At 38.8% G+C, this 18,027-nt stretch overlaps 1 protein-coding gene across 1 annotated transcript in view; it reads right to left on the bottom strand.

Annotated features, from left to right (window-relative positions):
* PCDH11X (protocadherin 11 X-linked) overlaps window positions 1-18,027 on the bottom strand; it is a 504,069-nt gene that overhangs the window by 129,990 nt on the left and 356,052 nt on the right. Inside the window, exon 6 of the mRNA XM_014955203.1 lies at window positions 6,614-6,812. Coding sequence (XP_014810689.1) covers window positions 6,614-6,812 — 199 coding nt within the window. The remainder of the gene's footprint in view (window positions 1-6,613; window positions 6,813-18,027) is intronic.

Here is an 18,027-nt window from a genome sequence, read left to right as displayed (position 1 = left end):
AACCTCAGTCAAGAATAACATTTGATGGTGTTCACAAACACTTTGTTATTGCCTGAATTATTTCACCCCAGTATGTAGAAAATCCAACAGATTTTCCCCATTGATTTTCCCCATCAATCTCCATTGATTTTGCATGAAAGAAGATGGCGCGTCTTGGAAAACTTGCTTTTATCTTACTTTTCTTTGAACAGTAGAAAATGTGCATCAAGGCATTGTATTCCAATATCAACAATAAAATATCTAAAATTTACTTTTAGAAGAATTTATAGAGAGTGCTCCTTGTCACAGAAAGTATAATATTTGAAAAATCAGTGCCTGTGTTTATAGTGCTGTTTGACTGATAGGGTCCGAGCAGTACAATCTTTTTTCTTTTGCATTTTATCATTGAATTTGCTTTGTCCATTTTTCCCCCTTTGTGTCAGCTGCCTTATTAACTCTTAAGTCAGGCACTCAGGGATCAAATTACCAAATAATGGAATTATTTCTGAATATGCAATCTGTATCCTCTTAGGTATAAGTAAAAATCCGCTTGCAAAAGCCACTTATCCATGTCATTGTAAATTCACCTCTCCGATCTGACCTCTTCCCCCCACCCCAATCTCCAGGCATCAACAAATCAAGTATATCATAACATTTTTTGATAGGAGTTTCTGTTGGCTTGCTTCACTGTATGTGCTTATGACTAGACAGCTATTTTATTTTAGAAAAGGATAGCTAAAACATCTGGAGAGCCCACACAGTTGTCAGCCCTGTGACATTCAATGCCCGCAAACAGATGCCATGCGGATATAAAGCTGTGTTCTAAAGAAGACATACTTTAAAATGTGAATGTTGAGCATATCCTGATTTTGATCTCTGCCAGGTCCCCATCTTTTAAATCAAACAGCCACTTAATGATTGCTGTGGTGGTTTATATACAAGTGATTCATGGGCACGCTCTCAGGAGGTCATCGAAAAGGTTGGCTTTTCACAAAGTGGTACAGTACCGTAGTCAGCCATTACATTCTCCCACCTACGTACAAGCTAATTTGATTAAAGGTAGAAGATCAATCAAACTCTACTGCCTCAGAAAGATTAATTACCTCAGCACTTTCTGAATTAATTATTAGTGTTCAGTCATGGGGATAGAAAAACCCAATACAGTAGAAGTAAAGGGACCCAACGGACAGATGTGGTAGACTGGGATGCATTTTAGCCAAAGATTTATTAACTTTAACTAATGACAGTGTCTTTCTTTTTTTCTCAAATTATACCTAAGTGCTACAGTGTGTTTATAACTCAGTAACAACAGAATTAAAATATTACTGTTGTATTTCAATCTTATTGCATAAGTAAAGGCACACAAGCAGAGAACAAAAAAATGAAAACACCATTAAAAAAAATAATACCGTATGTGCTGGCAAGCACTCCTAGCCCCAGATTTTGGACAGGGAAGAGTACTTAAAACTTTGTAGTTTTATGTTTTCTTCTGTCCCAGCATGAGGTCTGAAGTCCAGCTGCCAGAGCAGTCTTATTGATGATGTTTAAAGAGTATATTTCAGCAACTGCAGAGTTTCTGATTATCAGACAAGCCAGCACGGCAAAAAACGCAGCTATTTTCCCCAGGGAGAGCGAGCCTCCTACCTTTGGCTGTCTGCTCTCAGTGGGCAGCGCTGACCCCTTCTTCTTCACAATGGCACCAACAAGATTTTCAGGACCCCACAACCCATCACTAAGGTAAGCCCCCTGAGCACGGCTCCGTGGTGGGGCCAAGCTCCTGGCCTGGGAATGCGGCACAGGCTCCCACCCAGTGCCCAGCTGGAGCTGGGACTGGGAGCCAGGGGCTCACATAGGATGGAGACAACAAACACCCTCATTGACAGCTTTCATATGACCAACATAGACAAGAGACCTCTTACATCACAGACTAGATTTGCTGCTAATTAAGGAGGGTGATTTACTTGCCCTCTCATAAACGTATGGAGTTTCCCTTTAAAATCAGTTAGCATTCTCATTCCCCACTTCTGTACGTCCTCACTCATCTCCTTTGACATCCCTAAATTTCTGGCCTCAGCTGGTTTACAGACAGCACCCGTTCACGTGCCTGTGAAGCAACCCCGTGCTTCATTTTGGCCCCCATTCTCTGCTATTATTTGAGTCTTAATCACCAGCCAGCCTTAACTTTGCAGTTTAAACAATCCAATATTCATGCCTTTTTCTCTATATATAGGCAATCCATTCCCTTGTAATTAATAATATTTCTTTACACCTGTTTCTCAAGCGAGTTCACCTTTCTGTAATGTGGGAAGCCAGCACTATTCATAATAAGCCAGTTGTGGTATCATCAGTGCCTTGGTGGTTTTTTTCTTTCATTTTTTTCCTATACTAGGAGTAACCCAGGATTTTTTCACAATCACATTGTGTGCTGGTGATTTATAGTTTATCTTTGTAATAGTCAGTTGTTTTTTTCTTTATGTCATTTTCAGCTGGTGATTTATATACTAGTTGCATACACCCGTTCCTATGAGAAAGACTCTCCACTATTAGATTTCATCCCACTGCTATTACTCCAAATCTTTAGCAAAATCCAATTCTTGTCTCACACACCTCCTCCTCTGTATTTTCAGTGATGCTTGGCTTTGAGGTAGCAGAATATATCGACACACTCCTGCTTTTTAATGCCAAACTCATTAATGAAGATCATGATGAAGATTTTTCCATTCTTGTATTAATCTGTCTCTTTTCCTTTTTAATTACTAATGTTCCACCTTAATGTCATAATAATAGTTATTAGTCCTTAAATCTATAAAGACTAACTAGACATGCATTCCCTAATATTAAAAATACATGTCATTGAAGTGAGATAGTAGAGCTAATCTAGTGCTATTCTTGGGAACCCTATGATACCATTTACTGTTTTATGTTTACGTGCATCTTAATTTCTCTCTTGTAAATGGCCTCCAGTAGCAAAGCCTGACCAAGCACTTCTGTTTCTTGACACCTTGTCTTTTAGAATTACAGAAAAATAAGGAAAACACTATCAGTTTTGATATCCTGGGAGGAAGATTATCTCCTGTCCTCCACATGAATGCACTGAACCTCCTCTGACTCTTAGTTCCATTATCATCACTCTTCATCAGCCTGTCTTTGCTCTCATCAACATCATCCTTATCAAAAATTAAGGCAAGGTGAAAGTGTTCTTTTAATTTTGGGGAAGAAACATATGCTATCTTTAATCATGAACAGATGTCATCCTTGCTGCAAACCTCTTTCTTATGTAGCTAAATACCATAGATTACAGTCTTAATTCTTCTTAAAACTAATTCTCTTGAAGTCTGATGATCACTTAAAGCCAGCATAAGCTTTGCCCGAGCTTCTCATTCACTCGTCTGCTGTCCACAAGTAGTGCCTCATGAAACAAATGGAACTGGGGAACTGATCCATTTGAAAAATAACATTTTTTGCCCCCTCGATAAGGTTGAACCCAGATGAATTCTTCTACCCAGTTCACCCAAGCAGCTCTACAAATGCTTGTACTGCCACAATAGAAGGTGCAATTGGGAGATACAAACAAGCAGCCACAGACACCTCTGGCAACACCAGCTTGGAGTGACCATGAAGTTACAGTGCACATTATGCTTTTTTGAGGAGGCAACTAAAGTAAAAGATAAATCTTTTTAAATAGCCTATTTCTAATTTTAATTAGTACAGTCAATTAATTTTAAAGGTGTACACATAAATTGTTCCTAGTTTTCTAATCACTATATTCTTATGTTTTCCCCTGTTTCAGTCCTATATTGGATGTGAATTATTACAGCTTTCTCTCACAAATATTTCTCAGCTTTTGTTATTTTAAGTTATGCTCATCTTTTCATTGTTTTGTAATGAATGCTTTGCTATTGCTAATAAATGAAAAGTTTCCAAACCACAATAATTTTAAATATTAGAGAAACAAATAAAACCTAAGAACGGTATTCAGGAAAAATAAGAGGGAGAAGACACTTTTGAATATAACCCTGTGTGATGTGGCATCTGTCATGAGCTTTCATAAGCCACCTAACATCTCAGTAGCTCTAGACGTTATTGAAGTTGTTTCATCCCAACTATATGTCTCCTTGGTAGGCAAAGTTGAATTAAATCACCATCAGATGATTAATAAGGTTTAATGTTTTAGACAACGTTTCAGATTGACTAAAGATCTTGAGACAGGATGAAGGCCGTGCTTACTTTGTTGTAGGAATTCTATTCAGATTATCTGATCATATAATTCCTTTATCTTCCCACATTAACAGCATTTTGGTCCACGAAAGAAGAATGGAAATACTTCAAATATATGATGCCATTCCAAATTACAAGAAAAAAATCTAGCAGAATGTTTGTACACTAACATCAAAAAATCTAGCATCGTGTTTCTAGAGGAAACTATCAACTCAAAATGGTTTTCACTATTTCACTATTGATTAAATGTGTCACACAAGCACAACTGAACACGACGAACCTCAGGCTGAACACTTTCATAGACAAGCACACACGATACTTTGGTCGCTCTTACATACATAAGTCATGTTGCAGCAGCATACTGAATTAAACTGTTGTGGGTCTTCCCTTTCTTTTTTTACTTAGAAGTATGAGAGTGCACAACAGACATTTTATTGTATCTGCTTTTTTGTCTGCCACTAGATGCTGCCATTAATATGAGTATAGAACACTAAAAAGAATGCAAACTAAGCTTTCCACACTGTAAGCATCACGCTATATTGTGCCAATTAAACTGTTTCAATAAATACAAGTTAGAAGGGAAAAAAATCTTCACAAAACATAAATGCTAATTAAACTGTGATTTCAAGTTTAAAACTGAACTGTCAGGTAATTAGACAGGTGATTAAACTTTCTTCAGCTTCACACTTGAACTGACATCTGATGCCTGCTTAGTCTCCACACAGTGATAGGTGACAATGATATTCAGATGTCAGAGCTGTATTACTTTTAGGGCAACATTCTAGAAGAGTCATGATTCACATTTCTTCTGAAATTGCAAAAACTGGTCTCAAAAAGCAGTCGTAAATCCAAAGCCTGAGCCTCTTTGTAAACAGCAAGACAAGATCCCCAAGCCCGTTCTGACGAGTCCTCTAACAGGTCCTGTCCCACACACTCTGCATGAAAGGACCCAAATACTGGTTTCACGTACACCATGCTCACTTCAGTAAAGCATAAATACCAGAGTTACAAACAACAACAGAGAGCTGGAAAGCAAGTTCAGAGCATGAGTATGCATAGTAAAAGCAGCAAACACAATATATAACTTGATATTTTCTTTCTTTGGGGCCAGACTTGTAGCCCTTTAGAGCTTCATTCTGTGAAGAATTCAGTTTGACTGCCTAGAATACTCTTAAGGGTATATTACAGCCTCAGATATATAAACACAAACAAAAGCAAATGATAAACAGTGTTTTCAGCACAACTTCCAAAACCTCTGATGGTTCTTGTCAGCTGTCTATCAGCTCAGAAAAAATAATATTCTGGCATTATTTCAGGAACCATGTAACTTTACGAATTTTAAAAAGTCTGAAACTGAGGATCCCCAGTTAATAGTTTGTGAACGAAAAGAAAAAGGGAGAATGGACTTTGTCTGTACAGACAAGCACCTCAAACTCCAGTCTTAGGCAAAACAAGCCAAAGGCAGCAGTGTGATTTCCAAGAGCCAGCCTGAATTTGTCAGAGCCAGCCTGACTGGGAGGTAATGCTCTCTGCTGGATGCTGTATTTGCCAGTGCAGAGATGTAACTACCTTCTCACAGAGCTATTTCAAGTGCATAGGACTTACTAATTCATTCTTCATGATACGCTAAAGCAGCTGAAATACACCTTTCGGGCCAAGTTTTGCCCAGAACAGATGTATTTTCAAATCACTTATTAGGCCGCTAACAAGGCCTTAGAGGCTTACGAACATTCAGGTGACTCTTTATCAATGGCACGGTTCAATTTAATCTAGATAGAGAGCCCCTGGACAATTAACAATTGACTAAAGTACAGTGGAGTCTCTAACTGGCTATCACATCACGGCAGAGAAAGCAATACCAGTATCCATAGATCTAGTATGGTCCTGAGCTCACCCTGATTTTGCCTGTTTTGAATATCGTAAGAAGCCAGTGATAATGGCAAAAGTAAGATAACAAACTCTTTTGAGATTACCACTACATACCATAGCTGCTCTCGATAGACCAATTGAGAAACCCTTATTTCTGAAGACGGCAGTGTCTTCCCAGACCTACTCATCACGCAGAAGTTCCTCCTGCTGAACTGCAACACGCAGCAGTGTCAGATAAGGAAACGCATTAAAAAGCATAAACTCCCTCAGCACAGTATTTATGACTGTAAGGGCAACAGCGTTAACCTCACCAGAAAGCTCCTCTGTGTATAGCACAGCAGATCCATAAAAATACCAGGTCATCCATAAACTCTTAACAGCTCAAGAGTGTTTTATTTCCAACGGTCAGACTTCACATTTTTAGAAGCATAGGGCTTCTCTGGCCACCTTAAAACCAACATTCAGTTTTAATAACTGCCTGAAAAAGAAGCCCGCTTTTGATACTCAAATGATTTCACAACTAAGATGACCAGAGTTCATCACTTACTGGACTCGGGGTCTGAGTTGCCGTCTCCTTCCGTCCGGCTGTTGGGTGAAGCTTGCTCATAGTACTCCTCCTGGGGGAAGCCGAGGGGCAGGGGGTGCGATGTGCCAGCACCGCTCGGGGGCTCGTGGTCTCCGAGCCCACTGTCGCTGCAGCTTTCCTGGGAGCCATCTGGGAGGTGAAACGTGACACGGCGCTGAGGCTACAAGGAAGGAAGAAAATTATATGGTTTCCACTACAGTATCAGTAATTGCTTAATGCAACCAATTTAGGAAATGTATTATTTCAGTTATCTGCTGAAGACGCATTATCTAGAGTTGTGCACAATTTCAGGCTTTCATGAACAGGCAGCCTGCTTTCAAACCCGCTTCACCTGACAGCACTGCTTTCTTCTATTTTTTAAAAATGTAAGCCCTGATGCAAAATGAAAGACACCTCAAACTAAAGAGATTCTGTCAGACTTCACAAGTCTTTGGATGCCTTTTGTATATTGACTTGGAGATTTCAATCACTTTTTGAGGCTCAATTTATTTCACTGCTCAGTTTTCTAGTTTTCAAAAAACATTTTCTTTCCCATTAAAAGCTTTTCCACACTTTTGGGCCTAAGAAATGTGACACACTTCTAACGTTGTTAGATTCTTCTAAGGCAGAGAAAGAACAAACAATAACAAGCCGTATGTATTGAAAACAATTTTAATAGATTTTGCACATCCATGAAACTAATGAATTAAAAGTAGATTCCACTACTCTCCTACAACCATTTCATTACGACCCCTTTGATTTCTGTTATAACCACAGACCTGTATCTTAACTGTAAGAGGCTGGAAGCTGGGAAGCAGAGAGCTGAGGATGGGAAGTGGCACAGCACAGCTACTGAAGGAAGGGCCGGGTGAAAGGAAGCACCTGACGCAGCAGGCACGGGACAGTATTTTCATTACCTAAACGAGTAGGCGTGACTTAGGAGCTGAGTAACTGAAATGTAAATCTGTCCCAGTATTAAAAGAAAACATGAACAAAGAAATAAGCAGTTCTCCTGCTTATATCCATGTGTCTTATTTCCATGTCTTTGGAAAAATGAAGCGTGAAGATTCAAAAAAGCCCCAAAATAACAACTTGAAATATTCTTAGCCTACTGCTACTCAAAATTCCATTTGAAAGGCACTGCAAAACTTTCCAGTTCCAGAACTGCTGGGTTTAGTAATGCTGGAGATGAGATTTTTGATGTAATTATGCAAAAAAGGTATATACTTTGTTTATAATATAGCAGATGTTGTCAGAGTTCCCTAGATACTTGGTTCCTATAGGTGATGATGCTGAACACCATCGGTTATATTAAGTTTTTGCTAAAAAGTTTAAGTTCCTCTATTTTTCAAAATCTCTTTTTATCACTGTGACATTACTACATATGCCCACAGACAGCTGCTGTACAGCACGGTACAGCCAAGAAAAATGGCAAGATCAACTTTCCCTATGCAATTCCTGACAGATGTGAGTGAAAACTCTTCTTAAAAGCTACCAGTAAGAAATTCATGGCTTTCCCAGAAAATCTGTTCTAGTCCTTCACCATTACTAATGGAGAGGTTTTCTTCTAATGCCACTTTCTCGTTACATAATAAATCACTTCTTCAGCCCCATCCATCATGGTCTGGTTATTCCCACTCATCTTTCTGGCATTTGGCACTTTAGTCGACTTCAGAATAAACAGACCTTATTATTTCAATCTGTCGTGTGCCTTCTGATACCTCTTACTACCCACCCCCCCATGCTCACACATGCTTCTCTGTGCACTGCTCAAAACTCGTTACACAGCTTCAGCTCAGATCAGCATGGAGTAGAGCAGAAGGATCATTCCACTTCTCCTGCAGGCTCTACTACTGCTTTGCCTTTTTCATGGCAGTGTAACACACTTTCCTTGCCAACTACCAAAATGCCCAGCTCCTTTCCTAATGATCTTTTGCTGGTTGTCCCCTTTCTGGTCGGTGTCATTGATCGCCGGAGCCCAAGTGCAGCACTTAACATTTGTTCTTTCTGCCATTCTGGCTTTCCAGATGATTTTGTCTGTTTATCATCAAGTACACTCTGCCTTCCAGTCCTGCTTTCCTGTTTACCAAATTTGCACATTTTAGATTCTCCTTCATTAGGCAGACCTTTAAGTAAAATGTAACAGATCAAGCCAAGAAATCAGGTGAGAAACTGTGAAAACCTGAACACAGAATGACTTCCCATCACACAGGATGGCAAGGGGAGAAGACATCCCTCCTGTGACTGCAGCCCACTGGAAAAATTTCAGATGGTGAAAGGTTCTCAGCTAATACTCCTCACCCCTCTGCATTTTTGGTGTCAACAGAAGAATCTTATTTAACTCTCCAGCGAGCTGCCTGCAGCTGCTCGCTGGGCTCTCCAGACAGCTGCTGGGACGGTGGTCCCGCTCCTCCCACTCCTCCCTCCAGCTGTCTCATCCTTTTCCTACCACACACAGGCGGAGATACAGGGGGTGTCTTCTGAACAGTCCAGAAAAACAGATGGATCCACTGAAATTACTCATATAACTTATCCTACGCTACTCCTTAACTACCAGTCGCCTCTCCGAGCCCTGTTCATACCAGCAGGCTCATGGTGTTGATCCAGTGAAAATATTCCTGCAATGTTTGTGATTTACTCCCCGCATACAAAACTGCACCGAGCTTGCACAGTTGTACAGCGATGGCATGTGGAAACAGAATCTGCTGGTCCTTTTGTCTTAACTGAGTCTGCTATTCACAGTATCTATGAAAAATCAACCTTCACTGTGTTTATTGTTTGTAAAAACCTCTGTATTTTGTGAGGTTTATTGCCTTTGGGCTGTCTCTCCTTGTGCGTGTGCTGTTTGGTACCCATGTTAGGGTGTATCTTCTCAGCTCCAACCTAACAGTGGATCTTAAGAACAAAGTAGTCTTAAAACCTTATTAGTCCAAGTTTTAGCATTATATACCAGTATTAGCTTTTGCAAATGGCTAGGAATGCAATGGTTACTATTATGTGCAACTGGGATTCACCAAGTTTAAACAAGTTAGTATTTCTGCTCATGGCTTGTCATCGGAATACAGCAAAAGATCTTAGCAGTAAAGGGGACAGGAGAGTCACCAAGTCTTTTTTTTAAACTGTCTAGCCCAATGAGAAAAAAAAAAAAAAGCCATATCCCAATCAAAATAAAAAATCTCACTAATTAACCCTCATGCTCAGTAAAAAATTGTAAATGTTCAGTTACAGAAATTGAGATGTTATTAGTAGGAAAAATAAAAACCATATCATTTAAAATAAACTGGCATCAGCTAAAGGATCATGATTTTTAATTTGAAGGTGTTCCTGTATATGTCACACCTGACAACACTGATGACAAAGCACTTTCAGAAGAATTTATCAAGATGAAAAAAAAACCCCAGCTATTTCTCTACATGGCAGTGCTGCCATTTTCTTAATTCATGCAGGCATCAGACAATGATCTGGAACAAGTAATTCTAATAAAATTTTGCCAAAAGCTGGGACTTATCGTCTGTCCCAATTATTTTGGAAATTTCCTCCTTGAGGCATTTAAATTTCAATTTATAAGATTACAAAATATCCTCAGACTCCAGCTGCTTTTCTATTTATCTCCAAAGGGAGTTAGCACCGATAGTAATAGAATAACAAGGATTATGGTTTGTTTTATTTATTTGACTGACAGTTAGTATATTTTTTCAGAAAGAGAGAAATGCAAACCAACCTATTATGTATTCTTAGTCAATTCTGAAAATGCTTATGCAGGAACTTGTAATACAGACAATTAGACTGATGGGGGAAAATGAAGTGAAAATTTAAGGAAAAATGTACAGTAGTATATAGTTTCTCTGACACATTTAGCAATATAAAATTACTCTTTATTGATATGAAAAAAGAATCTTGCTTCCAAAGATGTCATGAACCCAGACACAAATTCTGTCAAAGGTCCCATACAGCATCCAAAAAAGAGCTGCATTTTGTAATAGCAGTGTGTGTCTGGAGGGATCAAATTATCTCAGAAAACTGCAAACCTTTTACTCTCATTATTGAAATTTATATGAAGACTGATCAAAGCCCCAAACTATTCTGTGTTCAATCTTTCACTACAATAATTAGACTGTGGCAGTGGGAATAATAAAAGATGAGTCTAAGTAAATAGCTTTGGATACATTGAAGGGATGATTTCTGGAATTATACACCAGGGGTTAGCCAATTTATAATCAAAAACTGAAAAAAGGTAATAGAAAAAGCAGCAGATATCAACTGAGGAACATTAAACTATTAACCTTATTATCTTCATTCACTGAAGCAAATTAAAATCCTTTTAAAAGGGGATCATAAAGAAAAAATATTACTGTTTAATTTATGTTGAATTAATTATATTATTTAGATGATAATTCTGATTTAAAACAGACCTTATTTAGGAGATGCTATAAGATAGCATGAAAGTAAAAGAATAGGACTACTTCAACTCTCCACTATTTGCAGCCAGTGAATAAAGAAGCAGTCAAAAATATGTTTTAACTGTAAAATTTAGTTCTTCTATTAATATTCACTTTCTCAGTTGCTTATGTCTTTCAAATGCTAGGAAGGTATGAAATACCTTGAATTGCCCAGAGAAGTTGTGGATGCCCCATCCCTAGAAGTGTTCAAGGCCAGGCTGGATGGGACTTTGAGCAACTTGGTCTCGTGGAAGCTGTCCCTGCCCAGGGCAGGGGAGTTGAAACTCAATGACCTTTAAGGTCCCTTCCAACTCTAACCATTCTATGATTCTATGAAATGCATGCCTTAAGTTACCAGACAATAACTATCTTCAGTTATGACCAGTATTTCTTCTCCGTTGTTAAAGAAAATCCCTAATCAAATGATAATTTCCAGCTCAAATCTTTTTATATTCAACCTTTTGCTCCAAAACTAGAATCTTTTGTTCCACAGGTTTTGATAGAGACACACAGGACCCACCTACTATCAATGTAAAATTCTCAGAATAACATGAAAACAAACAGCTTAAAAGGATCCAACCTCAAGCCCAATGGGAAACATGTCTTTGTGGTGAACACAGTATTTTTTCTTTCCCTAACATAGCAGTGTAGAGCATAGCTATTATGGCCCAAAGAGTTTCTATCAATTGCTTTCTAAGTTTGTATTTCACATATTTAGAATTATAGAATCATTTAGGTTGAAAAGACCTTTAAGATCATGAAATCCAACCGTTAACCTAACACTGCCAAGTCCACCACTAAACCATGTCCCTCAGCACCTCATCTACATGTCTTTTAAATACCTCCAGGGATGGTGAGTCAACCACTTCCCTGGGCAGCCTGTTCTAATGCTTGATAACCCTTTTGGTTAAGAAAGCCTTCCTAACATCCAGTGTAAAGCTCTCCTGGCACAACTTGAGACTGTTGCCTCTCATCCTATCACTTGTTACTTGGGAGAAGACACCGACCCTCACCTGGCTACACCCTCCTTCCCAGTACTTGTAGAGAGTGACAAGGTCTCCTCTCAGCCTCCTTTTCTCCAGGCTGAACAACCCCAGCTCCCTCAGCTGCTCCTCACAAGACCTGTACTCCAGACCCCTCACCAGCTTCATTGCCCTTCTCTGGACACACTCCAGCCCCTCAATGCTTCTCCTGTTGTGAGGAGTCCAAGACTGAACACAGTATTTGAGGTGGAGCCTCACCAGTGCTGCCTACACCGGGACAATCCCTTCCCTAGTCCTGCTGGCCACACTGTTCCTGATACCACTTGCGACCGGCCACCAGCTTGCAGCTGAGAGCATTCAATCTAAGATCTTACTGTGTTATCTTGATTACTTTGTAATGGACAAAATATATAATATAGTTCATTAGAAATATGTCATACAGTTCATTATATTTTTTCACTCAAATTGCAGTAACTTCTAAATTGCGATATGTATTTTCTTTTATGAGTATCTATAAAAACACTGAACACTTTTGGTCACGATTAGTACACACAACTAGAAACACTTCACTAATAACGAATCACTATTGTAATCACCTTTTCTGATTTAGCATTTGGGATTTTTAAAACTATGGCCTGCAGTGACCCCGCACAGGACGGGTTTCTTCTGAAAAGAGCAAAATAAGGGCCTGTCTACTGGGGGAGGAATGGGGAGAGGTAGTGTCTGTCCAAGTGACAATATCCAGCTGATTTGATCAGTCCAAACTTAATGGATGTTAAAATCACTATTTTCCCCATCTCACATGAAAAAGTAAAACTCCCAACCATTCCCAATATTATTAGCCTTAACTGCCACCTCATAGAGATCAAGCTTGTTGAACAAGCCCTTCTTTTTATTGAACAAATTCAGCTGTATCAGTTACTGTCCTATTGTTATTTATTGCACCCCTTTCAGCTTCTCATTTTCTACATGTCTGTCAAATCAAATGGACTTATTTTTCCGGTTTACCACATTCATGCTTTTAAATACGGGTAGAACATTACATTTTCAGATATTTAAAACTTCAGAAATCCAATATAATCCTTTTGACATTCTTGTTATAAATTTATCTAGCCCTCCTGATTTAATATTATTAATATTAATAACTGATATCTTACATCCTCACTAATTACCACTGGAAAAATACAGTATCTGGCTTCCTTCTAAAGAAGAGAAAGCTTTGACAAATACTTTTACCTTTCCTCACTGTGATTAACGATCTAACTGTTCCATAGTAGTATGAGATAGGCAAATAGATTTAGGGTTTCACTTATTATTGATTTAAATAACTCCTCCCACTTTATTAATTTATTTACATGCAGGAAGCATAATCTATTAAAAACGGCAAGTAAAAGCTTGGTTGACTGCCCAGCCAAATAGAAATTCAATATGGATGATTATCCTAGCCAGATTTGTAGTTTTTCAATGAAAGAATTACTATCTCCACAGCAAAAGAGTGGAACAGACAGTGCCCCTTTACTGACTCGAATGGAAGTTACTTAAAATGGTCAGACTTTGTAGTTGGATTCACTCACATAAAGAGTTGGCTCAAGTGATGAGAAGCAATCTTGCAAGACTATCTTGTAACTCTACCACACTCACTTATTCAAGGTGCCTTATTAAAATCATACTTATGTGCTCCTACAAGCATTTCTTGAAGGCATGTAAAACAGGGCCTAACTGATAAGTGAAAATGTCATATATTTCAGTTATTGGCTATTGCAAAAGAATAATTTTGTGAAACCCTTTTTCATGTGGCTAAGCAACAGAAATTTTTTTGCCACCGCCTGCTTTAAGGAGCAAATATTCACTGATGCCATTTTTCACTGAAGGAACGAGAAGCTAAGCCAATACTCCCATCTTCCTTCTTGAGGCACAGAGGTCATGGAACAAATTCATTAACCAAGTCATCACTGAACAAAACTGTCATAAACCTGGAGCTTCACAAATTTCTGATTAACAGCCTCAATGAGTATTTTCAGACTCTAATCCTTGTTGTACCAAAGAGTATATCCCATATGACATTTCCCAGCAATACTGAACAATTCAATTGTATTTTCTGAGCTTCTTGAAATAACAATAAAGAACTGAAATAAAAAAGCAAATAAAACTGAAAATAACATTTAAAGCATGTCAAACATTTTATTTAGCTTTTGAAAGGCAGTTATTGTATGCTAACTAGACGTCAAAATGATAGCTGAAAGTGTGCTTTTTAAAGTTTAATTCATGTGTCTTCAATTTGACATGTGATTAAATAAAAATTACACATGAAAGTTGCACTATGCCTGTACTGTTGTTAAGGTTGAGAAATAAGAAAGTCTCAATTCTGATTTTTTTTTAATATGTCCTTCATTTTCCAGGTTATCATCTTTGACGGTATTATCTTGAATGCTTGATTTCTGATAGGCAAAGCCATTTTAGTTAAAAGAACATAATGATAAATGATAAAACAGAAATATTTAGGTAATATCTGACATCACCTCTGACTGCTGACCCAACAGCATGGAGTCTTTTAACAGAAATATTGATCAGGTCTTATTACAGTTGTGAATATTTCTTTTAGAAGCAACACTATTGCTTACCTAATATTTTCTTTGTGTTAACACTGAAATAAAGCAGAAATTATACTTTCATAAATGTACATAGCACTCTAGCTCTAATTTCATTCGGTTAATTTATGCATTTCAGTTGTGGCTCAGATAAATAGATTTGCTCTTGCTTCGTGAGTAAGCAATACACATGCGTATAACTTCACAAGCCACCACAAGTACTCGCTTGAAGAGGTTTGAAAACGTGTCTTCATCATTTCTAACCAATAAATGGAGCTTGTTTTATTAGTGTTTCCCAGGAAAAGGGACTTGTATATGATTTTGCTTCTTTGGGTTGAGAGTGTATTGAAGTTGGAAGAAAAACACAAAGCACATACTTTCAGAAAGACACGCTCAAGGATTATTCTTCAATACTCTATAGCAGAAACAGTTGTGTCACTTCAGTTATATTTCACCCTATAAGATAAATCTTGCCTCTGCAGAATTTCTTCCTTCAGGTGTGGATAGGATATTTGAGTGGGATGATTGCCAAGCAGTTTATATGTAATATAGACATGAAATAACCTTAGGTTCAATATTCACATGTGCAGTTGTGGAATATGAACTCATTTTGCTATGGTTAAAAACAGAGGCACAGAATTACAGCAGAGAGCAGGATAAAGTTAAAAACTAAAGAGGTCAAGGTACCTCTTGAATAAAGACAGACAGACCTCTTCAATTTCTTCTAGAAAAAAAGCCCCATATTTTTGGATCCAAAGTTTTCTAGACTGCTTCTCCACCAATTTTGATATCATTCAGAGTAGCCCTCAAAAGCCATGGGGATCACCCATTGCTTCTGGCCCCCAGGGACCAGCCAGCCCCTGCTGTACCCTGACAGAGTAAAGAAGCAGGTTTTCTGTGATATCTCCCTAAGAAGAGTAAACATAAAAATGAAAAAAAAAAATTAAAAGTGAAGGGCCTTTTAAAATGAGTAGAAAAGCAGCTTTTTGGCATGTTACTATATTACTACATTTGTTATAACAGCAAACCTTTGTTATAACAGCATTTAATTCGTTATGGCAACAAATCTATAATGTTCAATATTAAGTATTTGATTAGCTAAAATGGGAACTGATGATAGTGACAATGAAAGACAAAAGTAATATATTTTATGCAGCTGTCAAAAAAAGCATCTTGCTCTCTCTGGAGAAGAGAAAGAATAGACAAAACCGAAATGGGCTCTCAGGAAACTAAGACTTACTGAGAGCAGTGAAAGCATTCTCTTTTTTGCTCTCTGTATCACTTTTGCTTGCAACGTTTATCTTTTTGGCCTTTAGCAAACATCCTTTAACCACCTAGATTACCCATTCTTAATTCTAAATGCACAGTGAGTTTGTCATCCTAGGTCACCTATCTAAAGTACATTCTCATGGCAATTATAATTAGTCCACCTTTAGGTGAAACGGTTAAGGCAGAGGCAAGGGAATACAAAGAAAACCCACTGGCCTGTGTAAAATAAAGCTCTAGGCCAAAATTTACAAGCAGTGATGCAGTTCATGCTGTATTTGCCTTGTACAATGTAAAAATCTAGCTTTTAAGTACGGTGAGGGTTATCAGCATTACACTCTTTAGTGGACCCCAGTGGCCCAGGACAAACTTACCTGGATCAAGAAAACTTAAATAGAATCAAAATGGTTTGGGATGGAAGGGACCTTAAAGAACATCCAGTTACATCCCCCTGCCCCGGGCAGGGACACCTCCCACCAGACCAGGTTGCTCCAAGCCCCATCCAGCCTGGCCTTGAACCCCTCCAGGGATGGGGCAGCCACAGCTTCTCTGGGCAACCTGGGCCAGGCTCTCACCCCCCTCACAGCAAAGAATTTCTTCCTAATGTGTAACCTAAACCTACCCTGCTCTAATTTAAAACAATTGCCCCTCATCCTATCGTTATATGCACGTTTGAAACAGTCCCTCCTCTAGCTTTCCTGTAGCCCCTTCAGGTATTTGAAGAGGCTCTAAGGTCTCCCCAGAGCCACCTTTCTCCAGGCTGAACAACCCCAATTCTCTCAGCCTGTCTTCACAGCAGAGGTGTTCCAGCCCTTGGAATATCTTTGTGGCCCCCTCTGGACCTGATCCAACAGGTCCCTGCCCAGAAACAGTACCACTGAGAAGGATCCAAGAAAGGTTCCAGGGTCTAAACCTGTATCTTGAAATTGCCTTTCCAATTGCCAGATTACAGTTTTACTCTCAATATGAGAAGTTATTCCATATACTGACATCAAGGAATTTTTATCGGTACGCTTTGTTTTGTTTCAATCTCTGTTATTGTAAATAGGCAAGATGCTATGTGATAAATGCTGTGGTGAACACTGCTGCAATACTTTGGTTTTGTTTCTAATATTTGAAATACCCATTTTTCTCTCCAAGCTGTTTCAAGAAAAAGTATTATGTTTTATTTTAATAAAGTCAGAAATCTCCCATTTGCATCACTATTTTCACAGCTTATAGTATCAGGGTAATAATGAATAAGTTTTTAGCTGTTATTTACAGTAGAATACAAGAAATACTCAAAATTACTAAAGTGCGTCGAGCTACAGGCTACTAACGCATTCTTAAATGGATGTCTGAAACACCTATTTGTAAATGGAAAAAATTTTACAAATTGAAGTGCTGTATTGTATCACTGATACCATCCTTTGCTCCTACAGAGCAATGTCTCTGCAATTGTCCTTTCAGATAATCAGAATGTATAACTGTCTTTCAGAATTCACCACTTGTGCAATTTCAGTAAAGCAAAATATAAAACCATTAGCCTTCTCTTGTTCCTTAAATCTTTCTAGCTTATTTTCATATTCAGTGCAGCCATTCTTTGGGACTATTAAGATTACTTACTCATCTTTCTTCACGGAGCAAAATATACGATAAAAATTAGAGAAGCAATGCAGCATATGTTAGTTTGCATAAAGGCATAATGCGGTTCTGGGCAAGGAGGATGGAGGGGCTCCAGCTGAAGCGTGAGACACGTCTCTCCCTGCCCAAGCGAGCTGTGACCTGCCCTGCGCTGCTGGGAGTGAGCGACCTGCCTGCGGCCAGAGCCCTGCAGCTCCCAGCCCAGCCCCGACCCACGGCCACCCAGCCGTGCTCAGAAATCACAACCAGAGTGCAGCTCTAAGTCAAGGTCCACTTTTGAGAGGTTCAGGCGGCTGTCACCAGGGAACTGGCTTTATGAAGTCAGACCGCGACCTCGGGTTGCGTTCCCAACAAACAGTTACTGAAGTGAGAAAACAGCTGAGCTCAAGCCATGTGCAGTAAGTAGAAACTGAGACTGGAGTTGTTTATCTAGTAACCCAAGGAGTCAAGTGAAAGGTGCTAATGCAAAAAACATAAAGCACCAAGGGGAGATACTG

The sequence above is a fragment of the Calidris pugnax genome, unplaced genomic scaffold (assembly GCF_001431845.1).
Source record: "Calidris pugnax isolate Ruff unplaced genomic scaffold, ASM143184v1 scaffold38, whole genome shotgun sequence".
Taxonomy (NCBI): Eukaryota; Metazoa; Chordata; class Aves; order Charadriiformes; family Scolopacidae; genus Calidris; species Calidris pugnax.
The sequence above is the reverse complement of the archived record's forward strand: the minus strand, read 5'-3'. Positions and strand labels throughout refer to the sequence as shown.